Source organism: Myxine glutinosa, chromosome 7, assembly GCF_964187855.1.
Source record: "Myxine glutinosa chromosome 7, kmMyxGlut1.1, whole genome shotgun sequence".
In the NCBI taxonomy this organism is placed as follows: domain Eukaryota; kingdom Metazoa; phylum Chordata; class Myxini; order Myxiniformes; family Myxinidae; genus Myxine; species Myxine glutinosa.
This window is the reverse complement of record NC_136267.1, coordinates 61,533,367-61,560,563: the sequence shown is the minus strand read 5'-3', so window position 1 is coordinate 61,560,563 and position 27,197 is coordinate 61,533,367. Positions and strand designations below refer to the sequence as shown.

At 44.2% G+C, this 27,197-nt stretch overlaps 1 protein-coding gene across 2 annotated transcripts in view; it reads right to left on the bottom strand.

Annotated features, from left to right (window-relative positions):
• The window catches only part of ADCY5 (adenylate cyclase 5), a 417,663-nt gene that overhangs the window by 135,543 nt on the left and 254,923 nt on the right, over positions 1-27,197 (bottom strand). For both annotated transcript variants that reach the window (XM_068122451.2, XM_068122452.2), the window contains exons 2-4: positions 23,889-24,038; positions 20,819-20,940; positions 3,667-3,778 (exon numbers count right to left, since the gene is read on the bottom strand). In XM_068122451.2, the coding sequence (XP_067978552.1) occupies positions 3,667-3,778; positions 20,819-20,940; positions 23,889-24,038 (384 nt within the window). The remainder of the gene's footprint in view (positions 1-3,666; positions 3,779-20,818; positions 20,941-23,888; positions 24,039-27,197) is intronic.

Below are 27,197 nucleotides of genomic sequence, written 5' to 3'. Positions count from 1 at the left end.
TATTATCGACTTAAAAAGTCACATAAAAAAGTTATGATGCAAGAAAGGGTCAAGGTCTTCGTTTTCTCCATGTTTATACAGAAGATGACAAATAGGCCAAAATCTATAACCGATCTGAGCATGAAAGTAGAGGCATCACCAAAATGGTGAATTTATAAAGGTAAAGTGTCTACCCTATCTCTGCAATATTAGCATGGGGTTAAGTTGCCAATGAGGGATTATTGAGTGTGTATTGATTACAAATTGGAACACAAACACATTTGAATGTTTTCTCTCACTCAGTCATGAGTTATATGCCGAGTGTTGGCTTAGCGGTTAGGGTGCGGCTTGGGATCATAGGATCCTGGGTTCGGAATCCCGGTCGATCGCTAAATTAACACCAGGGGGTTTGACTCAGCCTGTCATCCCTCTGAGATCGGCAAATTGAGTACCAGTTCACTGGTAATTCCCTGTGCGTCGCAAGAGGCGACTAACAGGGTTGGTGGCAGGAAGGGCATCCGGCCATAAAACATTGCTTCAAAAAGGGGACCAAGGTGCCCGAAAAAGGCCAACCCCTGCTCAGCGGGGACAAATGGCCTCTAAAGGTGGTTCAGTCATGAGTCATAAAGGTGGGTCACTCATAACGAATAGAGGGATGAAACGATTGAAACGGTGTCGTGCTAAAACACCGGTTTTGCCATCAAATGTGGATTTGAATTCAGTATTTAAACTAGAACGGCACTCAGTAGAGAGCATACCTCCACCAGGTGAACAGTTTTCGTTTTGTATCCCAGAGTAGAACAGAAAATCACAATACAGAATCACATTTAATCAAAATCATCCATCCACAACTTTTTGAGATATCCTGCTTTGTATCGTTTTTGGCCCCATCTCCCAATGGTGAAGAATCACTTAAAAATTCTACTAGCCAGATCCGGATCTTCACCAAAATTGCCAAAATTGATTCGATTCTTCCTTGTCAAACACCCAACCTCTCCACAAAGTTTCGTCCAAATCCGTCCACAACCTTTTGAGATATCCTGCTGCGTATCGTTTTTGGCCCTATCTCCCAATGGTGAAGAATCACTTTAAAATTCCAGTAGCCGGATCCGAATCCAGATCTTCACCAAAATCTAATCATTTCGTCCTTGTTATGTACATAACCTCTCTCTGCCAAATTTCGTCCGAATCCGTCCACAACTTTTTGAGATATCCTGCTGCGTATCGTTTTTGGCCCTATCTCCCAATGGTGAAGAATCACTTTAAAATTCCAGTAGCCGGATCCGAATCCAGATCTTCACCAAAATCTAATCATTTCGTCCTTGTTATGTACATAACCTCTCTCTGCCAAATTTCGTCCGAATCCGTCCACAACTTTTTGAGACATCTTATTCACAGACAAACAAACAAACAAACAGACAGACAGACAGACAGACAGGGGTGAAAACATAACCTCCATCCACCTTTGGTGGTAATGAGTCATTTCCATAAGAATGATCGTGGTTGATATCCATAACTGTCGACTAGCATGACGGTCGCTCAGTTGGTAATGTGCTTGACTTTGATGAGTCTGGCCTTAACATCCTGGTCTGGTCTGGCCATAACTTTAGGTTCTACATCCGATAGGATTGGATCGAAGGAGAGATGCCGGCTGATGCTGCGCCAGCAGAGAATGTTGCGAGGTGGCTGTCTTGTCGACTTGAACTTGCAAAGAGAGGTTTTCCTTCGGCCAAATGTAAACTAATTCCCTGCATGGTCTCAGTGTAAGGCTGGCTGACTGCCTTGCCACATTTGAGGAACATGAGGCGTGCCGACCCATGGCTTCGTTAACAGGTTTCATCAAAAGACGGCATGTTGCACTTCACATATTGCATGTCTATCTGTGCTTCTCAGTGATGATGTAAAATAAAGTGGAGCACGTGAAAAGTGGATATTTTATAACACATTGTTGTTGTTGTTGTTGTTGTTGTTTGTGTGCTCCTTTGTGTACTTTAATATATTTTTATATTGCTTCGCAAAATTTAATACAGTAAGGTCTCAATATGTGCGGATTCAGAGTTATGCGGTCAACATATGTCCACCAAGAATTTGATATTTGCGGGAAAAATTCCGAGTTAGGCAGTTCACGCGAATGAGCTGTTTGATGTATGTGGCCATTTTTAGGAACACAACCGCCGCATATATCAAGACCTTACTGTATATATAATTTTGTGAGCCCCTCCTGTGTCCTACTAAAGGAATAATAATATAATATGTCGTAGAATAATAATAGCGTCGTAAAATATTGAATGGTATCATTTGAACTGCTAGATTAAGCTCCCATTCCTCTTTCTTCTTCTTCTTCAATGCCGGAAAGAGGGCTTTTAAAATGGGCATCTGCAAGATTGAACTGACAATTTTTTGTTCCAAGTAAGCGATCATTAGCTTTCCAATCGAACCATTATCCTACGACAGCAGGAACTCTTTGGAATGAATATACTGTATGCGGATTGTTACATGGTGTGACACACACACACACACACACACACACACACACACACACACACACACACACACACACACTTCTCCTTTTAGTGATATATTTGTTGTCTAGAACCTCTGTAGTGTCTCCATGAGGTTTCATGAATGGTGAGGTTTCAAAATCGAGTGCAGGTGAAATACCGAACTTTTTTTAAACCGTCTGATAAGTAATACGGATTAAATTTACTTTGAAGCTATAACAACCCAATGCAAACAATGATTTGTTCCATTTTTATGCTACTAAGGTTGACGAAAGGATAATAATAAAATAAATTAAAACTGCACGCAGTGATGCCGGGGACGAAGATGCGCTGCTCTGATTGGATATATGTGACCTATGACATCATCCTTAGAATATATATATATATATATAGAATATACATCAAGTTAAGTGGCATACTATAAGTGGTCTAAGTTTCAACTCGATCGATCAAAAAATGAAGGAGAGTTGTGTTTCAAAGGTTTTCATGAAATCCAATTTGGCCACCATGTCACCTGACCTATTACGTCATCTTTAGGCATTTCAATCAAGTGGATCAAGTGGAGTGCATTCAATCAAGTGGCAACTATAATTGGTCAAAGTTTTAAGTTCCTCCGATCAACAGTTTGAACTGTAGGTAGATACAAAATTCATGGAATCATAATATTAATGACAAAAACTGACCAATGACCATAATTTTTAATTGGCCCGCGGCAGACTAATTAGCAAGGAATTCAAAAATCAGAGGAAAATGGATGTAAACGGAAATGGACTACATGTATGCTAAGTTTAAACTCAATCGATCAAAACATGAAGGAGTAGATGCATTTTAAAGTATATGAAATCCAATATGACTGCCAGGTCACGTGACCTATGACGCCATCCTTGGGATATGGATCAATTCAAGTGGTATACTATGGTTTGACCTGTAGGTTGGCCACAAATTTCATGGAATCATAATAATCTGAACGATTTCAAAAGGGTACCCTTGGTCCCCTCATAACAAATATATCAATAGAGTGGTGCCCAGATCGATAATATTGGAAACACACACATGTTGACTGCTCCTGAAATGAAAACACACGTTGACTGAAAATCTTTTGGTATTCCTGTACATCTGCAAAAATGACATCACTCTTAAATGGCAAATTTCCAAACTGTGGATATGCAGTATGGTTAAGACTTACAGCTGCCAGCTTGTCAAAGCGTGCAAACAGCTCGTTGAGGGTCATGACAAGCTCCTGTGCCGTGCACTGCGATGCGAGGCTAGTAAATCCTTCAATGTCAGCAAAAAGGATACTGTGGGAAAGGGGAAGAGAAAACACGCAGCATTTGTAAAACAAACCCAGGAGGTTGCAACTTTCATGAGACAACTCAAGTGATTGCTCTGGAAGCAGTGCCAGGGATGTTGTTCCACACTAAAAAGTCGTCAAACATCATTTCTGCACTGCGTCACAAAGAAACAGACAAACTGCACAAAGTCAAACAGCTAGGTCACCATAAAGGATGCGGTAATAGATTACTTTTTGCAATGAATATACGATGATAGGATAAGAAAAAGGCTGATGAATTTCACAATGTGTTGGCACAAAGCAGTTTTTTTTGTTTTTTTAGGATGGATTGAATTTGCCTTCATCTGGCCGAGATCAGACCGGAATTTCCAGACGCCACAAAAAGCAACGAGCTCGCAAAGCTGAGCTGGCATGTGCGGAGATTTTTGATCGCATCTTATTGAGGAAGCGTGTGAACAAAATGCCAGCCAAGGGCAAAACTCTCCACTGGCACATGCAGAGGAGGATGCGAGTTAGAGAATTGTTCCAAACATTTCATGTATTTTGCTCAAAACCTTATAGTATTCCCAAATGTAAAACTGCCCCGAAATAAACTGCATCCCTCATCCGCCCCCACTAGGATAACTGGAGATCAACTAATCCTCGACTTTTTTTTCTCAAAAATGAATGCCAGAGTAATTTCTGCAGCTTCGCTTGGCGATACCCAGAATTTGATGCATCACAAGGCAGCAGCCAATCGGATTGTTGCCTGGTGAGCAATTAACCATGCCAACAAAGAGGGTACAGAAAGCCTGGCATGGATATAGCATTCCTGCTCATGTGTCGTGGTTTCCTATAATCCAGGAGTTTCCAAATTCGCTCCAACCCTTTAATGGCTATCGCACTGGCTTGGATAGTCGAGGCAGAAACTGCGAGGAAGATTCCGCTGCAATGTGGTAAGAGAATCCTTCGCTTGATGATGGTGGGTAACTATCGCTCATTTGAACACAGAGGAAAAGCCACCGTGTTCTTGGAGAAAAATAGAAGATGTGCTACGGCTGAAAATTTTTGATCTGCTTGTTGTGGTTCATACATTCCACCTTTGACATCCGTATGTGGGAGCAATCTGGGAACAGTGGGTGTAAAATAAAAAAGGTGCATCCCGAGATGTTGTACCCATCAAGAAATGTGCAAGCAATGATAACTGGAAGCCCATGTTTGAACCAAAACCTTTAGATTCAGGAAGGAATCATTTTTCGATGAGAATGCAAGATAAATAGTGTGCATTGTAGTACAAGGAAGTTTCACACCCTGCCGTGATAAAGAGCAGTTACCAACGAAGCGGTTCAAGATGCTCGTTCGAATCTTCCTGAGCAGGCGCCAAACTCTCAAACAAAGTTTTTTCAATTGGACTTGCAGAATCGCAGAATTAATTCCAGAATGAACTTGGATTAATTGTAGGCCAAGGCTCGGTTTTAGTCATGAGGATTGTATTGGCATATCAATCAATAAACCTAACAAGTACCGATACATTCAAAGTACGCCGCCCCCATGCCAAATAATTAAATATCCTCCAGCCCGGCAACACCGCAGTGCAGCTCATAGAGACTGCATTGGGAGGGAGAGGTGTACAATAATTGATTGATTAATTGCACAATTAAAATCAATAAATAATAATCATAAAATATTTTTCTTAATCAATTGGCTAATAACATACCTAAACCACCAGTGCTTCAACCGAAGAGTTAACTTTGTGAAAATTAATTAAATAAGCCATTAATCGAAAAAAAAGAAAGAAATTAATTGATTAATCAATAAATAATTAATCGATTAATTGATTAATCAATAAATCAAAAATATCCTTCATAGCCACATCACTTGATCACTGTCGTGTCCAAATATCAGCTTCCGAGCTCAAAAGATGCCTGACATATTGGCCAGATGAGAAAGAAAATAAATAAATGATTAATAATGAAAATAATTAAAAATAATCATTAAAAAATTAATAATTAATCAATTGGCTAATAGAATACGTAAACCACCACCGTTTCATCTGAAGCTGTAACTTAAAAAAAAAATCAATCAAGTCTTTACTTGAATAATTAAATAATTAATTGATTAATCAATAAATAAAAAATAGCCTTTACAGCCAGATCACTTGGTCATTGTCATGTCCAAATATCACCTTCCGAGCTCAAAAGGTGCCTGAGATATAAATGCCCAGATGAGAAAGGAAATAAATAAGTACGAAATTAATCGATAATAATTGATTAATCAAATAACAAAATATATTGTTTTGACAAAGGACTTGCTCACTATTGAGCAGAAATTTCAGCTTCCTAGCTCAAAGGTTGGCTGAGATATCGCCCAGACAAACAAACAAACAAGAAAGAAAACAAAACAAACAAACAAACAAGAAAGAAAGAAAACAAACAAACGAGCAAGAAAACAACCGGAGTGAAAACTGAGTACTCCCTTTCAGCGTGCGTCATTTCCGGGCCCTCTTCGGTGCCCGGCAATGACGTCATGCAGCACCTGGAGATGGCATAGGAAAGGAGCGGTGAACAATATCGATATTGATGTGCCATATTCTTTACAGAGCAGGACTGGCAGGATGACCTGGACCCAGAGCACACTCACCTATATGATGTCTAGCTTGGGTTCAAGTCTCTGCCCAGATATAAATTGGCATCCCGGTGTTTCATAGGCAGGGTGATCCATCAATGTGTGTGCCATCCCCTGGATGAACGTTAAACTGGCGTTCCATCTGCCGGCCAAATCCCAAATTCCTGCCTCTACTGCTTAGTTGAGCTTCAGGCCTGGCGACAGCCAATTTGTGAAAGAAATGGGTCAAAAATTTCCCCTGGCCAACCCCACAAGTACCTGGGTAATAATTGTGAACATTACAGAAGAAGAAGATAATCTTTTACAGAGCGTTGTTGCTGCCAAAGCAGTTTATTAGCAAGGGTTATGCTGGGTGGTTTGCCATTGCCTTCTCAGCATTGTTTGCCCGTGCTCTATCCTTCTGAATGCCGAGCATCAAGCAAAGAAGCAGCAGGTACCATCTTTAAAGTCTTTGGTATGACTTGGCCTTTCGGTGCTGCATTCTAAAGCATGATCTTTCAGAGGGGATACCAAGCAAGATTTGCCAGCTTATCAGGTGGGCCTTACAGACACTGGAGTCTCTTGTATTGGTTGAATTGGTAGTCTTCTCTAAATTTGAACCCTTCTTCGTCAATACCAGGCTCGGGTGCCACGGCGATCTCCTCAATCTCTTTCTCTCTCAGCACTAGGCTGGCCTTCAGCAAGACAAAAATGACCATCAATGGTGGAGCACAGTGCGGATGGATATGGGACCAAAGGAAAAAGGACAGGATGCCCAGTCTGCCTTTCTGTCAAGGTTGCCCGATAAGCTTTGACGGACACAGTCCGGACAAGTCTGTCGGTGTGGATAAGCTGATTAGCACAGTGATCAAAGTGTGCTGTTTATATGGCAACAGCACCAGACGAGACGTGTGCTTCATGTCTTTTGTGCATTTTCTCTCAAGGTTGCTATGCGCACGCAGCAACACAATTTGTGTATTTAATGACCAACGTTGTGGTAATAAAAGCTTTCTGGAAGTAAAATAACACGAAGCACCGAGTGATTATGAGATTTGCATTTTCAGCTTGGAGCGGAAAATGATTACCGAAAGGGCATGCACATACTGCATGTCCGAGAATATTCCAAATTGGCTGAACTACTCTAGGCTCACAAGCAGATCACACTGAAAAGGGCAATGGAAAACGTACCGTTTGTTGCAAGTCCTGTTACAGTCAGCTTTCGAACGCAATCTGAATCCATCCGACAACTGGGCTTAGGCTCCCGGATGACGTATCCTGTACTCTCACCTGCTCGACATTCCAAACGCATACTTCCTACTTACTTCAAAAGCCAGGCTTCTAACTCCCTCCATCCCCAACAAGCCGGATCCAAATTCACATGATCACTTTCTTCCGGTGATTCCAATAATTCCAAGACGAACGCCCTTCCAGTTAAATTCCAAAATCCAGGCTGACTGGACACCTCAAGTCCTTCGTTCCTCACTTCTCCCGTCTATGGAACCGCCTTACAGAGTCCATTTTTCACCCACTCTTCCGTCCAGGGCCTCAGGCAGACTTGCACCATCACCTCATATCATTCCCCATCCTGACCCATGATATTTATTACCACCATTAACACTTCCTAACCCAACCCTCTTACTTGCTGATTTCAGTGTTTCCTCTTCTTCTCCCTCTGACTCTTCCTTTCCTGTTAGTTGTTGTTGTTGTTGTTGTATAACCCCAGACAGTTCTCTCAAACAAGCCCTCGTTATGTAGACAGTTGACTGATCTCACAGGAGCGACCCAGAGATCGCCACATCCAGGATGGTGTACCCCCACCTTCACAAAGTCAGGGCCATGACAGAGTTAGAGAGAGTTAGAGAGAGTTAGAGAGAGATAAAGAGAGTTAGAGAGAGTTAGAGAGAGTTAGAGTTAGAGTGAGAGTGAGAGTGAGAGTGAGAGTGAGAGTGAGAGTGAGAGAGAGAGAGAGAGAGAGAGAGAGAGAGAGAGAGAGAGAGAGAGAGAGAGAGAGAGAGAGAGAGAAACAGGAGGGAAAGGGCCAGTCCATTGGGACCGATCAGCACTCTGACAGTGACCTCGCTGCCCTGACGAATCCAGGTATCAGGGAAGAATGGGGAAGATTTGGCCCCCGACTTGTGTTGGGGAGTACAACCACAATGAAGAGGCGTCCCTGATAATTGTTCCTGTTAGTTTATTTTCTTGCTGGTTGTGGCCAATTGTTGCCTGTTGCCAATTGTTGCCCCACCACCAATTTAACCTTAACCCTGCTCTCCCTTAAGCTTCGCTCTTGCAGCAGAAAAAAAAGATGTGAAATGATTCTAAACCAGGGTCGCCCAGATAGCTCAGATCACAAAGCACGAGTATGGTTTTCCAGAGGACCTGAGTTCGATTCCTGGTCTGCGCATGTAATTTCCACACATATATCAATTTTTCCCACATATATCATCTTTGGGAAAAAAAAAAAGATGTGAAATGATTCTGTGATTGATTGATTGAATCATTGATTGAATTGATTGATTAATTGATTGATTGATTGAATTAAATTCAATTGATTGAATGATTGAACACAATCTGTCAATTTCCCGACCCGGATCTCAGTCAACGAAGCATCTTCTCGTCTAGACCTGGTTATGACTAACTTCCCTGCAAATGTCTGCTGCTCTTCTTCTGCTCCAATCGGTTCTTCTGATCATTTCCTTGTTAAAGTGGACATCTCTATGACCATTCTCAGAGAGCCTCCTCAGCGTCTATGAGTCTGGCAGTCCATGGGGCAGTCTGGCAGTCCATTTCACTAAGGGCTGACTGGCACGGTCTTCAGGCAGCCATCAATCATCTGGACTGGTTTCCCATCTCTACTGCCTCTGACATCAACTCTTCCTCGGAATTCTTCCAAAGCAAACTGCTCTCTCTCATGCACAGATTTATCCCATCTCGTCTTCAGTTGTCTTACCCTTCCTCCCATCCATGGTACACTGAATCTTGTGGTGAGGCACTTGCCCAGAAACAACTTGCCTTCGCCTCCTGGAAGGCTAATCCAACTGAAGGCAATCTCAGTTCCTTTCACAAAGCTCGGAACAAGTGTGTGTCTACCCTCAGGAGAGCCAGGAAACACTATCTCTCTACTCTCAAGACTGAACTCTCAAACCTGTCTCCTTCCTCCAAATCCCGGTGGCATATGGTCAAATCTGTTTCTGGTGTGTTTGTTCCCCCTCCATCACCTCCCTTACCTCAAACAGTTACACAGCTGACAACGCACGTGACAAAGCCGAATGCCTCAACTCTGTGTTTGCCTCAAAATATTGTGTCCCAAACCCATCTCTCTCTGTACCCACCTTACCCAGTCAAACCCAGTTGCTCCTGGACTCTTTGTCCTTCTCTCCTGACAAGGTGGAGAAGTTTCTGTCAAACCTCGACTCTGATTCTGCAACTGGACCAGATGGCATCAGCCCACGGGTCCTAAAATCCTGCTCTGCCACTCTATCTCACCCTCTCTCTGTTCTCTTCACCCTCTCTTTTGCTCAAGGTCATCTGCCATCTGCTTGGAAATCAGTCAACATTACCGCTTTACACAAAAAGGTGCAAAAACAGATCCTTGCAACTACAGACCAATCAGCCTGCTCCCAATAAGTGAGCTATCAACTATCACTATCAACTACACAACTATCAACTTATCGCACTATCAACTTCCGTAAGCTAAACGCTCTTTCACCTACCTCATTCTCATCCACCCTCTCTGAAAAAATGTCCACTTCTCCCTTCATTGACCTCCACACCCCTTCCGACCTCACTGACTACTACAACCACACTCTCTCCTCCTGCCTTGACCAGCTTGCGCCTGTAAAAACCAAAACAGTTTCTTTCACCCATTCTGCTCCCTGGTTTACCCCTGAACTCTGCCTGATGAAAACTCGTGCTCGCCAACTTGAAAGACTCCGCAATAAAACAGGTCTCACAGTTCACTCCCAAGCCTACAAGGACCACCTACAACACTACAAAGATGCCCTCTCCCACGCCCGCTCCGCCTACTACTCTCAAATTATCCACTCTGGCTCCGGAAACCCAAAAGCACTCTTCTCGACAATAAACAAACTCCTCCGCCCCCTGGACACCACCACCCAGTCATTCACAGTAGACAACTGCATCTCCTTCCTTTCTTTCTTCCAACGCAAAATTGACAACATCTACAACAGCTTGACCACCACCGCACCCGCTCCCCCTCCAACCACCTGCCCCCCCTTATCCTGCCTTCCCCTGTCTCAATTCTCCCCGGTCTCCCCTACTGACCTCTCTGAACTCCTCATAGGAATGAAAACTGCCACCTGCACTCTTGACCCCATCCCCTCCAGCTTTGTCAAGGCCTACCTCCCTGCTCTCTCTCCACTTATCATTGCAACAATAAACTCCTCCCTGTCTACAGGCATCGTCCCACCATCCCTCAAAATTGCTGCTGTTACCCCCATTCTAAAAAAACCTGGTCTAAACCCTGACAACCTAAACAACTTCAGACCCATCTCCAACCTACCCTTTCTGTCGAAAGTTTTGGAACGCGCTGTAGCCACTCAACTCAAACATCACCTCTCTGCCAATAACCTGTATGAAACATTCCAATCCGGATCCGCTCCAACCACAGTACTGAAACTGCTCTCCTCAAAATCACCAACGACCTTCTCCTCGCCTCTGACGCTGGCAACCTCAACATTCTCGTCCTCCTCGACCTCAGCGCTGCCTTTGACACCATCGATCACACCATCCTCCTCACCCGACTTGAATCCACCTTTAACGTTACCGGCACTGCCCTCTCTTGGATTAAATCATACCTCTCTGACAGACGCGAGTTCATCTCCATCAATAGCTGCAAATCCCCCACTGCTCCCCTCCCCCAAGGTGTCACCCAAGGTTCAGTTCTTGGCCCCCTCCTCTTCATCCTTTACCTGTCCCCCCTCGGTCACTTAATCCGCCGTCATGGTCTCCAATTCCACTGCTTCGCCGATGACATCCAGCTTTTCATCTCCACCAAGTCCGTCTCCACCGACACCCACTCTATCCTGACAAACTGCATCTCTGAAATAAAATCCTGGCTTCAAATCAACTTCCTCAAACTTAACTGTGATAAATCTGAAATAATCATCATTGGCCCAAAAACGCTCACAAAATCCACCCATAACTTTGCCCTCAACATCGACGGTATCCCAGTATCCACCTCCCCTCTCATCCGGAATCTTGGCGTCATCTTTGACCAAACCCTCTCCTTCGACAAATACACTAAACAGATCACAAAGACAGCCTTCTTTCACCTGAAAAACATCGCCCGTCTCCGCTCATCCCTCTCCTCCACAGCTGCAGAAACCCTCATCCATGCCTTCATCACCTCCCGTCTGGACTACTGCAATAGCCTCCTCTATGGTTCACCCTCAACAATCACCAATAAACTCCAATACATTCAGACCCCCGCTGCCCGTCTACTCACCCAATCCCAGACCCGTGACCACATCACCCCCGTCCTTTACAAGCTCCACTGGCTCCCCATCTCCCAGAGAATCCAGTACAAAATCCTCCTCTTGACCTACAAAGCCCTCCATAACCTGGCCCCATCCTACCTGGCTGACCTCCTCTCCAGACACACTCCCACCCGCAACCTCCGCTCTGCTGGTACCAACCTCCTGACCCCCCCCCCCCCCCCATCCGGACCAAATTCAGATCCTGGGGGGACAGGGCCTTCTCCATCGCTGCTCCCACCCTCTGGAACTCACTACCTCACACCATCAGAGACTCCTCCTCACTCACCACATTCAAAACATCACTCAAGACCCACCTGTTCAGCACTGCATTCAACATTCAACCCACAGCATTTAACGCCTGACTATCACTTCTCCTTCTCCCTCCTTTTGCTTTAAATATTTCCCTATTGATTCTTGTCTTTTTGCAATTGTTGTTTTCATGTTTTGTCATGCATTATGTTTTGCACTCTGTCAAAGCGCCTTTGGGCTTCATGAAAAGCGCTATACAAAATAAATGAATTATTATTATTAACGCACAGGTTGTAAACCTGGTGCGTTATAGCGTTTGCCTGGGAATTTCGGGCGCTCAAAAGTGAAGCTAGTTTCTGTCACCCATTTCTGTCGCTCATTTCTGTCGCTCAGATGTGTAAACATGACGTCATCAAATCTATATTTATAGGATAGGTTATAGGAGATATATATGTTACTAGCGGGGTCACCCGTGGGATTCCCGCATGGATGTGTATGGCGAATTTTAAATATATGTCGACTGTTATTTTAGGCGGTGTATTTTCGTTTATCATCATGGCGCGATTTAAAAAAATATATCTCTGCATTTTCCTCTCCAATACCTCCTCACACTTTACACACACACCGGCCCATGTTTACATATACACACACACACACATATACACCCACACACATATACACATACACACACACGTACATCGACACACATGCACACACACACACACACACACACACACACACACACACACACACACGTACAGACACATATACACATATGCACATATGCAAATATGTATACACATATGTATCCACATATACACATATATACACATATATACATCTCCATACATCTCCACACACACACACACACACACACACACACACACACACACACACACACACACACACACACACACACACACACACACACACACGTACAGACACATATACACACAAACACACACACACAGACATGTATATACACATACAACAACAACATGCATTTTAAGGCCATTTTCCCTGCTAGAGCGGGGGTTAGCCTACATACACATACACACACATATATACACACACACACATATTCACGCGCACACACACACACACACACGTACACACGTACACACACGTACACATGTCCCACATGTATATATCCCACATCCCACATGTATATACATGTTTAAAGTGTACGTGCCCTTCCCCCCTCCCCCGCCCGGCAACGCTGGGTACTTCTGCTGGTAACGAATAAAATAAAAACGAAGAAATAGGTGGAATTGGCTGAAATTCGCTCGGTGAATTCACGCGGTGTATTCGGTTCGGCTCGGTTCACTCGGTTTAAAGAAAAAGCGATAATGTCGACATGTTGCTGTCTGTGTCATGTTGGGCGGTGTATGATACTCGTTGGCTGTTGGGCGGTGTATGATACTTGTTGGCTGTTGGGCGGTGTTGTGCGGTGATATGGTGTATTTTAAAAAATATATCTCTGCATTTTCCCGCGTTGGTGACACCGAGTCGTTCTTCATCGATCGTCTCATTCATTTTGGAAATGGAAGTTTCCACGCAACGCATGAATTGTCACGATCCTCAAGAGGAATTTGTCTCGTAATCATCAAATGATAAATGGCAAGTAAATTATATTGTGGAAAATTAAAGATTTCAAATAAACCTATTTAAAGTGTATGCGCACATAACTAATAAAAAAAACGAAGAAATATCTCTCGGTAATTTCCTGAAACATATTTTACTTCCGGCTAATATGTTGAATGAAATAAAAACGAAGAAATATATGTCGGCATCATTGTTGACGTTTTTGTGACGACTATCATCAAACGAAATAGTAATATATCATAACGGAAAAGCAAAAGCGAATTTTTAATATATATCGACACATTGCCGGCGGTGTCATGTTGGGCGGTGTATGATACACCATGACGCGATTTTAAAAAATATATCTCTGCATTTTCCCGCGTGTGTGGATTGTTCTCAATTATTGCTGACACCGAGTCTAAAAGTAAAACCATCGATAAAAATGAAATCATATGGTGAGTTAGATTGGAGATAAAGGCGTGAGAGAGACTCAATGGCCTTGAAGTTACAGGCCTTTGAGAATTCATTTCGTTCTATAAACGGCAACTTTCATCGGATTTTCTTCCCGTTTTTTTTCAACCGAGTCTAAAACTATGTTAGCGACTGTGAAAAATGAAATGATTTATCGAATTTGATTTGAAATAAAACTGGGGGAGAGCAAGACACCACGGGCCTACAAAACAGGACTCAAAGCTATGCGAGTTAATAAAATGGTGGATATTTGTTTATAGCCACTCCCAGAATGGGTGGAGCTATGGGTGGAGCTACTCTGCAAACCGAGTAAGCCACACCCCGGACAGACACCCAACAGATAGACAGACAGACAGACAGACAGAATCATCTACGGCTATTATAATATAGATAGGATAGGATAGGAATATAGGACCCAAATGACCCAGAGGACCCAAATGACCCAGAGGACCCAAATGACCCAGAGGACCCAAATGACCCAGAGGACCCAAATGACCCAGAGGACCAAAATGACCCAGAGGACCCAAATGACCCAGAGGACCCAAATGACCCAGAGGACCCAAATGACCCAGAGGACCCAAATGACCCAGAGGACCCAAATGACCCAGAGGACCCAAATGACCCAGAGGACCCAAATGACCCAGAGGACCCAAATGACCCAGAGGACCCAAATGACCCAGAGGACCCAAATGACCCAGAGGACCCAAATGACCCAGAGGACCCAAATGACCCAGAGGACCCAGAGGACCCAAATGACCCAGAGGACCCAAATGACCCAGAGGACCCAAATGACCCAGAGGACCCAAATGACCCAGAGGACCCAAATGACCCAGAGGACCCAAATGACCCAGAGGACCCAAATGACCCAGAGGACCCAAATGACCCAGAGGACCCAGAGGACCCAGAGGACCCAAATGACCCAGAGGACCCAGAGGACCCAGAGGACCCAAATGACCCAGAGGACCCAAATGACCCAGAGGACCCAGAGGACCCAAATGACCCAGAGGACCCAAATGACCCAGAGGACCCAAATGACCCAGGGGACCCAAATGACCCAGAGGACCCAAATGACCCAGAGGACCCAAATGACCCAGAGGACCCAAATGACCCAGAGGACCCAAATGACCCAGAGGACCCAAATGACCCAGAGGACCCAAATGACCCAAATGACCCAGAGGACCCAAATGACCCAGAGGACCCAAATGACCCAGAGGACCCAAATGACCCAGAGGACCCAAATGACCCAGAGGACCCAAATGACCCAGAGGACCCAAATGACCCAGAGGACCCAAATGACCCAGAGGACCCAAATGACCCAGAGGACCCAAATGACCCAGAGGACCCAAATGACCCAGAGGACCCAAATGACCCAAATGACCCAGAGGACCCAAATGACCCAGAGGACCCAAATGACCCAGAGGACCCAGAGGACCCAGAGGACCCAAATGACCCAAATGACCCAGAGGACCCAGAGGACCCAAATGACCCAGAGGACCCAGAGGACCCAAATGACCCAGAGGACCCAGAGGACCCAAATGACCCAGAGGACCCAGAGGACCCAGAGGACCCAAATGACCCAGAGGACCCAGAGGACCCAGAGGACCCAAATGACCCAGAGGACCCAAATGACCCAGAGGACCCAGAGGACCCAGAGGACCCAAATGACCCAGAGGACCCAAATGACCCAGAGGACCCAAATGACCCAAATGACCCAAATGACCCAGAGGACCCAAATGACCCAGAGGACCCAAATGACCCAGAGGACCCAAATGACCCAGAGGACCCAAATGACCCAGAGGACCCAAATGACCCAAATGACCCAAATGACCCAGAGGACCCAAATGACCCAGAGGACCCAAATGACCCAGAGGACCCAAATGACCCAGAGGACCCAAATGACCCAGAGGACCCAAATGACCCAGAGGACCCAAATGACCCAGAGGACCCAAATTCTATGTATGTTTCTATGATGATGTATGTTTTGGTGAAAGTACATAATGTGAATACTAGTAGCAATTTTACAAAAACCATGGCATAATTTCAAATCTTGACCCAAGATGATAATTATGCTACATCATAATTTCCATGTGCCAACCTGGGCGGAATCCAAGTGGATTCACTTGACTTGTTATTATTAATAATCAGCAAGGTTATGAAATCGATCATCGCTTCTGACATCAAATCCTTCCTCTTCTCCAATGGCTTGATCTCGGATCATCAATTTGGATTCAGACCAGGTCATTCTACTGTGCACATGCTGCTTCTGCTGTCTCAACAATGGATGGAGGTCCTCAATGCCAAACAGGAAATTAGAGCTGTCTCCCTTGACATATCTCGTGCCTTCAATATGGTCGGGCACCACGCTCTGCTCACCAAACTCTCCTCCTGTGGTATCCATGGAAACCTCCACGCATGGCTTGCGGACTTCCTCTCTGGTCGTAGTCAACGTGTGGCCCTGAATGGAATGCTCTCATCTCACCTTCCTGTTCAGGCTGGAGTTCCCCAAGGCAGTGTCCTGTGCTTTTTCTGGTCTTCATTAATGATCTTTCTAACTCTCTGGAGAATCCTCTCTGTCTCTTTGCTGATGACTCCACTCTCTGCCGCTCCATATCTCAACCCTTCAGATTGACAGGCAGCAGCCTCTTCACTCTCTGCAGACCTGGATACCATCACAAACTGGTCAAACAAGGGGAACATGTCTTTCAATCCTGACAAATCTCACACTCTCACTTTGTCTCTCCGAAAGGACCGTCTGGACAACCCTCACATCTACTTTGTCAACAATCCTCTCCAAGAAGTTCTGTCACTCAAGCTTTTTGGGTCTCACTATCTGCCATGATCTTTCCTGGGAAAACCACATTTCCAAGCTGGCCTACAAAGCCAGTCGCCGTCTGGGCATCCTCCATCGTGCAAAATCTTTTCTGGGCGTTTCTGAGCTCCTCACCACATACAAAGCTCTAATCCGCAGCTCAATGGAATGCTGCTCTCCCCTCTGGGCTGGTGCTCCTGCCTCACACCTAGCTCGGCTTCACGTGGTTAAAACCAATGCATTCAGAATCATTGGTATCTCCCGCAATGAAACCGATTCTGAGGACCTTTCTCTCTCTCACCGCAGGTAGTTTGGTGTTCTTTCTGTCTTCTACCGACTCCTCTCCGGCCTTTCTCCCCCTGCTCTGTCTGTGCTCTGCCCCCCAAATATTCCTGCAGGATGCACAACATCTGCCAGCAACCCTCTTCTGGTGAAACTGCCAAAATCAAGACTCTCTGCTGACCTTCACTCTTTCATTCCTCTTTTCTCTCGCCTTTGGAACAAACTCCCTCACTCTCTTCAATCCAACTCACTCTCTTCAATCCCACTCCTCCCTACAGGTCTTTAAAATAGCTGTTCACCACCATCTATTATCTTCCCCCATCCAAAACCTTTGATATTTTCTACCCCCCCGTTAAAACACCCCAAATCTGCCGCTTTCAATCCCCAACTTCTTTCCTGAAATTCCTAGAAGTGTTCATTTGCTTGATACCATGTACCCCTCCCTCCTCCCCCAGCCCTCTCCCTTCCACAGATGTACCGACGTCCCTGTTCTCTACTGTTGTGGGTGTTGTGCTTGTGTGCTTCAATCTCTCTCACCCTCTTGTCTCCCGCTCCATTCATTGTATGTTTTATGTGTCTGTGCATGTTTTCATGTTCCATGTGTTTGCTCTTACACGAGCATCGATTCTGTATACAAAAAATAAAAATAAAAACCAGGTGATGTGAAGTAACGTGAGAAAATTTTCTAATTGAGTAAATAAGTCCGATAGGATAATAATATCACATCTCAGGCAGAAATCTGGACCTGAGTGATGCACCACAGTGTGGCATATTATTGATTCAACAATGAAGAAAGAAGAACGTCAGGAAGAATTTAATAAGCAGCGATCTTGATTCGAAAGACAAATGAGAAGGAAGGAATGTCTTTGTCGTCTTGTATGAAACACTCAATAAATTGAAGGATCCAGGAATAGTTCAGGATGGTTTGCCTGTTTGGTGATCCTTTCAGGACTGGCCTCAATATAAAAGACTCCCAGATCCAAATCCCCTACTAATGCCATGATTCAGGTAAAAGTACACTAATGTCTTCTCACGTCCTTGTCCTGCATTGCGTAATGTACAAGCTCCCCAAGAGACTTCTGCTCTGTTCTATCCCATCTCCATGAAGATTGTTGGGGTAGCGTTGGGGTACCCTTCTTGGTCAATAACAAGCTCGGGTGACATGGCGACAGTCTATGAATCTGACAGTTTATGGTCAGATGGGAATCAAACTCAGCTAAGACATCTCAAAGGCAAGCGCGGTTACTTCTGACCGAGCAATGTCACCACCTGAGCCGCCTCACAAGAGCCTTTGATAATAATTGCACAAAAAAGAGAAGTCATGAATGTGGTCTTACTTATTTGCCAAAGATAACTTCAGCAATGCGGCATCAGTTTATACTGACAAGTGCTGATTAAATGCTATCAGGGCAGATGACCAGTTGCTGGCCCGCTCTACAAATGCAATAAAGAAAGAGAAAAGCAACTAAGTTAGTCAATAGGCCAATGCATCAGATTTCTCCAAGCTGCAAGGCCTGGATGGCACCAATTCAGCTTGCTTAGGGGAACACCAGAACCACTCGTTAATAGAATCAATACAAATGAAGAGCAGCAACCCTAGGATGACCTCAAGCAGTCTGGCATTTAAATAAATAAATAAATAAAACAGCCAAATCCCAGGAAGTCTCCATCACTCAACATTTTTGCTGGATGAAGGGAACCTACGGATGGACAGGTACGTCTCAGTTGCATGCTGATTAACAGAATATTTTGTGTGCCGTTGCTGCTGACTCTTGCAGCTTCTTTGAGCATACATCGCCATTTTGTAAAACGTGGGACATCTGTGTAGACTGGTCTGCAGTTGTCTAAACAACTTCTCGTGCCTACATTTGGATACTGTTTGGGCAAAATTAGCCCGGATTCCAAAACGGATCAGTTCAGCGATCACCAATAAGTAACCAACCGATACCGGGAGGTTGCATCCCATGTCAGGTGCTTTTGGCAAAACACCACAAACTCGTTGTTTACCCAGGAAACTGCAGGGCCGGGCAAGGGAAACTGTGTGTGCAGTGACAGTAAAATGGCTTTGTGGTGGTCCAAAAAATCCACCTGACTAATGAAAAGATGAACAGTAATTTAACAATCAAAATGGCAGATAGGATTGCACAGTGATGTTCTGTTTTCAATCCACCCTTTTCAATTGTTCAGGTGTCTGCCATAATAAATAATAAATAAATAAAAACTAAAATAATAAATAAATGATAAATAAATAAATATATAAATAACGGAAAACTTCGAAATTTTCTGAATATTTGATGACAATCTTTTCCATCTCCCTCATTTGACAAATCCGATGCAAAGTTATTAAGCATTATCAGCCCGTCCCCCTGAGCAGAGGAAGACAAGCGGTGGGAGGTTTTCGATCACGAGTGTGTGTGTTTGTGTGTGTGTGTGTGTGTGTGTGTGTGTGTTTGTTTGTATCCAGACCATAACTTTTTACCATTTGAAATTTTGTCTGTGATGAAATTTTCAACAAAACTTTATCAAGAGAATATGGAGGAAAAATAATTAATAAAATAAACTTTTATTTTACCTCCGCCACCGAAAGTGGATGGAGGTTATGTTTTTCACCCCTGCGTGTTTGTTTTTTGTCTGTTTCTGAGCAGGATAGGATATCTCAAAGAGTTGTGGACAGATTCGCACGAAATTTAGTGAAGAGTTTGGGTTTTGACAAGGGCGAAATGATTAGATTTTGGTGAAGATCTTAATCCGAATCTGGATCGAAGAATTATTTAAAGTGATTCTTCATCATTGAGAGATAGGGCAAAAAACGATATGTAGCATGATATCTCAAAAAGTTTTGACGGATTCGAACGAAACTTGGTAGACAGGTTGGGTGTCTGACAAAGAAGAATCGATTCGATTTTGGTGAAAATTCGAACCCAGATCTGGATCTGAGAATTTTTAAGGTGATTTCATCATTGAGTGATAGGACAAAAACTATATATAGCACAATATCTCAAAAAGTTGTGGACAGATTCAGACACAACTTGGTGGAGCAGGTTGGTTGTGTGACGAGCACGAAACAATTCAATTTTGGTGAATATCCGATTCCAGATCCGAACATGAGAATTTTTTAATTTTTTTAAGTGATTCTTCACCATTGAGTGATCGGGCAAAAACAATGTATGGCACGATATCTCAAAAAGTTGTAGACAAGTCATGACTAAACTTGGTGGATGAGTTGGTTAGGCGACAAGAACAAGTTGATGACATTTTGGTTCAGGTCCGAATTCAGATCTGACCTATCAGTGGGATACAAAATATAAACTGTTTAGCCTGGTGGAGGTGTGCTCTCCCTACCGAGTGCAGTTCTAGTTTTCTTCACTTTTTTCGCTGTTGATTTCATCACATTTAGTTTGGGTATAAAGTTGTTGCAGACGGGCTTTCATTTTTGGTTGCTTTCTAGTCGATATATGTACCCGTACATGCGTACACATGTAAACAAAGATGAAAAAATGAAACAAAGCAAAATGAAACTATTTCTCTGAGAATATCCAAAGGTTCTCAACAGAACCCATTGTAGTCGTACCTGACATTATCATGCTTCTGGATGTAGATTTTGTGAAACATCATATCTTCCTTTTTGGCGTTGATGTCAGCCTGCATTTCCATGGCAACATGTCTTGGCAGCACTGATAGCAGCAGCCGCTCCTGTTGTTATAGGAACAGAGTCACCACGACGATGCCATTAGTCACACACCAAAGTTCTTCTCCATGTCATTGTGAAGCGAATATGCACAGACTTTAAGAAACACATTATGAAGGCTTAAAGTCTTTTAATAACTAAACTCGTGAGCTAACATGCACACACTTGTATGACACACACACACACACACACACACACACACACACACACACACACACACACACACACACACACACGGGTTGGATATTTTGAGACCTGGGAGGGCTCCGTTGAACCTTCTGAAACCCATATGGTGATGACAACCAACCAACAACATGTGTGAGTACGCATACGCATGCACACACACACACACACACACACACACACACACACACACACACACACACACACACACACACACACACACACACACAAATACTTTGAGACCTTTTAGGTCTCCGTTACACCTCTTAAATTCCACCCACGTGTGGAAATTGCAACCAACAATAGCAACTTTCATACATGCACACACACTCACACACACACACACACACACACACACACACACACACACACACACACACACACACACACACACACACACACACACACACACACACACACACATACAGACTTGGCATTTAATATGGAATTTTTTTTTTGTGGGGGTGAACTTACTTTTCAAGATGACTTAGAACCAAAAGTTCATTGGAATTATGTTGAAATTATTCTAGATTTTGTTAATGTGACCTTTAAAAGAAACAAAAACCACATTTGACATTTCGAAACAAATAAATTGATCCTTGAAAGTGATGTAAACTGATATCGAACTCAATTCACGGACAGTACTGTGTTAAAATTCTGTACGTTTTCCAAAAGTATCTCTTTATTTTGCACATTCGCCAATTTTTTTTTCAACAAAAACAAAAGCTAAATTACGACTGGGATTACGGACAGTAAAATTACAGTTCAGTACTTCGTGTAACCCCAATGAGCATTCAGGAGAGCACGTACATGTTGAGGCATGCTGTTCACGAGATTTGCCAAGGTTTGGACAGGAATCGCTTGCCATGCAGTGACAATAGTCTGCTGCAATTCACGCACAGAGGTCGGCTGCTGGTCCAAGTTGTCGATTTGACGCGTTACTTCTGCCCACAAGTTCTCTATCGGATTCATATCCGGGGACATGGCAGGCCACTCCATATGCTCTGCACCACGGTCAGCAAGAAAGTGTTGGATCATGCGAGCACGATGAGGCCGTGCATTGTCATCTTGGAAGACAAAGTTTCCTCGAAAGGCTGCACGAGCAAATGGAAGCAATGTTTCTTCCAGAATGACCCTGTACTTGAACTGGTTCAGGTTTCCATTCAGAACAACCAGGTCAGTTTTGCCCCCTGCAGGAAAAGCAGTCCAAATGGTCACCCCACCACCTCCAGCTTGGACTCTTGGCACTATACAATCTTCGTTGTGGGCTTCATGCACTTGTCTGCGCACTCGGACGCGGCCATCTTGACGATAGACAAGAAATCTAGACTCATCACTGAAGGTCACGTGATTCCAGTGTCCTGGCTGCCATTGACGGTGCTCTCTGGCCCACTGCAATCGGCGCTGGCGGTGTTGTCTGGTCAGGCGTGGCTTTCTCAGGGGACGCCTGGCACGATAGCCTGCTTGAACCAGTCGTTGGTTGACTACCCTTCTGGATACAGGCACATTTGTCAGTTGCTGCCACTCAGCCCTAAGCCGATTAGCTGACTTGGTACGGCCATTGCAGACTAACCGGTGCAGCTGGCGATCATCTCTCCTTGTGGTTCTGCGTGGACGTCCAGGCCTCGGTATTGGAGTAGGGACACCCCTCTGAGCATTTCGTTTCAGGATCTTTGACACCTGACCTTGAGTGATGCCATACTGCCGAGCAATAGCACGCTGTTTCATGCCAGAATTTCGTAAAGCCACCACTCCATGACAAACAGCATTGTCAAGTTGATGGACCATCTCCAGAGGAAGCGGCAATAACTTTTGTAGACGTGCAGCAGTTGTTTTCCACTAATACAGAACGCAACAACCCTTATATACCCGATTGTGAAGCCAATCGTCAAATGTACCTGTCCTTATATTTTGTCACGCCACCTGTGATATAATCCTGTTATTGACTTCTAGCTGCGAAAGACAATCAGTGACATGGTTCTTTCAACAAAGACATCACCGAAGGGTAAAATGAACCCACCAGATTGATATACTTTGTTCAGAAAGTAAACCCAAGTCAAGAAAAAAATATATTCCATATTAAATGCCAAGTCTGTATTTGCATGCACACACCACACAAACACACATACACACACAGATGTGCACACAAACACACACAAGTGTACACATACATATCTGCACGCACACACACACACACACACAAGCACACACACACACACACACAAGCACACACACACACACACACACACACACACACACACACACACACACACACACATATGCAAGACCTGAGAGGGCTCTGTTCCCTCTTTTGAAATCCGAATATGGAGATAACAACCAACAAACAACACCGCACATATACACACGCACGTGCGCGCACACAAACAAACACACACACACACACACACACACACACACACACACTGTATATGTACGCATGCACAAACGAAGGTGGATACTTTGAGATCTGAGAGGGCTTCGTTCCACCTCCTGAAGCCTGCATATGGAGATAACAACCAACAACGCATAACGTTGAGATAGTATTTTAAGGCATCCATCAAGAAGGGGTGCAGCTGTGGTGAGAGGTCTGTGCTTTGGTGGAACTGCAGGTGTAAGGAGAGAATTGCGTACGGTAGAGAAGGGTGAAGAAGTAAATGAAAATTGAGGTCCCAGTGCCACCAAAAGGAGTTTCAAAATCGACATTAAGTGCACGAGTTGGAAGTGCAAAATAATACAAGATGATAAATAAATTCAGCAAAACTGGACACACCTGCTGCTGATTCTCCTTCTGCGTGCGCAAGCGTGCCTTGATGCAGTCACGTGTTTCATGGAAGGCCTGTCGTTGTGCCACCTCCGTGGGGTAGTGGGTGCAAACCCCAGCGATGTTTGTGCACAAGAAGATCATGGCATTGGCCACCAGCTGTATTCAAAAAAAATACACGTTAGCTTTCTTAAAATGTAACCAGTTATTCTCCTGGCACAGAACGAGAGAAATGCTCTGCAGAAAGTGCCCAATCTCACTGTGTAAAGCTGGTATAGACCAAACCAATTATTATACTCATATCAGTCATTGCTGCAAAAGGTGCTTCCACCAAGTACTGACCTAAGGGGCTGAACACTTTTTCAACCAGTGAACTTTAATTTGTACATTTATACAATTACATAATACGGACAACCATGACAAGCAATAACTGCACTGCATACTCAACGTACACATACCCTGACTATGTTCATTATAGTGCATGGACGATATGCGTATCCATAAACTGCAGGCCTATAGCAGGATGGAGTGGCCATTTCCATGTGCATTGTATATGTGGCAATGTAAGGGTATGTGACACTTTGTCAATACAGGTACTAAACATAAGTCAAGTGCTTCTCTGCTTCATCTATAATAATAAATGTCAGTGTGTGTGTGTTTGTGAGCATGTCAGTGCGTGTCTCCTCCATAACTCCAAAACCATGAAACCTAGCGGCACCCTCCTTCTCCAAATTTGCACAAGAAAATGTGAAATTGCCAAGGCATTAAACTTAACTTTTTCCACTGTTCTGACAATTAGATTCAGTGAAGAAAAGATGAAGGAATGTAACCAAAGTGGAACTTCATTAAGTGCAACGAAATAATTAACCAGCGGGATTGCCGTGAAGGCTCCCGCAGCCGTACCTGGTTGTCCGTGGGGGAAATCTCCGGAGTTAGGAAGATAAAATAAATTAAATATCAAATTAAAAGAACAATTTAACATAATGGGACGGTTAGAATAAGTAGTGCGACAGGATGAGTTGGCGTTTCGTATGCAGCCTGTGGCTGCTGGTTGCATCATTTTTTCTGGAGGCGCAGCTATGCTGCTGATGCAGTTCCCCCCATTACCAGTAAGCTGATATTCATATTGTCAATTTATTTTTTTTGTATACTGAATCGAGGCTCGTGAAAGAGCTGACATTTACTTCACAAACAAATCAACCAGACAAACAAAATATATAAAAAGAGGGAGCGGAAGACAAGATGGGGAGAGAAGGGGAAGCACACAAACACATGAGAGCACACAACATTTGAGAGCAGGGAGATGTGTGGGAGGGAGAGGGCTTGGGGGGAGGAGGCGTGGGAAGTATGACAGGTTGAGTTATTTCAACAGTACAACAGGGGCTCAAACTCAAGACCCTAAGATCTTAAGCCAGCCACCTTAACCATTAAGCCAACACCAGGCTAATGGGACAAGTGGACTCTGAGTTCAACAGAGAATTGGAAATTATTGTAATAATATTTTAATTAATTTACTCTTTGAAAATTTTCCACTCAATTTTCGAGGCAACGCTTTCCCCCACCCCCCCCCCCCCACCCCACATCCCTCCCATCCCCACCTTCTTTGCTCTCTCCCCTTCCACATTCTACCCCACTTCCTCACTCTCCCACCCCCCCTCCTCTTTACTCACTCTCCCCTCTTCTTCACTCTCACGCCCTCCCTTGCTCCCCTCCTCTCCATTTCTCTCGCTCCCAGCCCTCTCCTTGCACCACTCCATCTCAGAGTGCATTGGGATGTGTAGTGAGGCGTCGCTCTACCCCCCAACCCTGCCTTTCTCGGTCTCCCCCATCTTCACCCCCCCTACCCTACCCTCCTCTCTCTCTCTCTCCCTCTCCCCAACCCCTCCTCACTCCCTCACACCTCCTCTCTCCCCTCTCTCTCTCTCCCCCTCCCCCTCCTCTCTCGCCCCCACCCATCCCCCCCCCCCTCATCTTATTATTTCCCATCCCGCTCCCATACCATCTTATTATTCATAGTTGAATGATAAATCAAAGGAAGTGGTTATTTTATAAATTACATAAGCAACACTGTATAGGAATTTAGTGAGGCCTCATCTAGAATATTGTGTGCTGATTTGTTCACCACATCTGAGGAGGGGTAAAGTTGCCATAAAGAGGGTTCAGTGTCGAGCTACAAGATTGATTCCAGGGAAGCTAGACGAAGCCATGAGGAATGTTTGAAAGAGATAGGCCTTTATACATACAAGTGTTCCTTGTGTGTGCATACTTGTGTGTATCTTTATGAGAAGAGGGGTGACAAGTACCTTCACCAAAAATCATTTTTTTTTGCAGGTTTGCCATCCGGTCATGTCATCACTGACGTCACTATGACAACAAAAGGAGTAATTTGATGCTGTTTCTTCTCATGATTATTATTCTCACATTAAGCTCTTTCAATCCAGTAATGCGTCGGCAGTAATCCAGTCGTGTAATGAATTGTTATTTTGAGATGCTGCAGTTATATTAACAGAAATGTGGTTATTTTTGGCGACACGTGATCTGTTTAGGGTAACATACCACCATTTTCGTGCTCCACGATCCGGGTTTTTGAAAGGGAATAATGGAGGAGTGGAGGAGGCAGGTTGCTATTTTAAGCCGGTGTTATTTTCTGCCGACATCTGTTCCTTTTCTGGCTCTGCCTGTTTTCACCTCCTCAACTCATACAATTTTGCTCAATGACGGCACAACTGAAGTGTCAGGCAGTAAAGTTTGATGCTATTGATAGATCAGCCGAGGCTGTGAATAACTCTACCATTGGGCCTTTTAGATTAGGGATTTTAACACTTCCCAATGTGCAGGCCTGATCTTTTGGGAGGTGGGTTGAGAAAAATATGACATCAGAAAACGATAAGTTATGGGAGCATAAAAGATAATAAACAATATGACGCTCAGAGAAAACATACGCACTTTTGTTAGAAAAATAATGTAGCCTGTAATTGGGGTTTTATATTGATCTAAGGCCTAACGTGGAGCATGTGCAAACATCACATGTGGGACAAAGACATTAGTGAGTGGAGCAGGTTTTAGAAGGATGTTTCTCAAATCTGTATTTGTAAGCACTCCTTCATAAAGTATGGGGATTAAGAACGACAAGAGAAGTTACATCCACAAAACAGATGTTCCATCCATCTCCAAAGGCCTTGTGAGTGCCCAGGCAAGCAGGGCCGCCTGTTTGCGAACGCCGGGTGTTGTTCAAGTGGCCTCGCGCTTACGGGTAGAAACAAAGTCTGGGATGGCTGGCTAATCTTCGAATACTAAACAAACATTTCACCTGGTGAT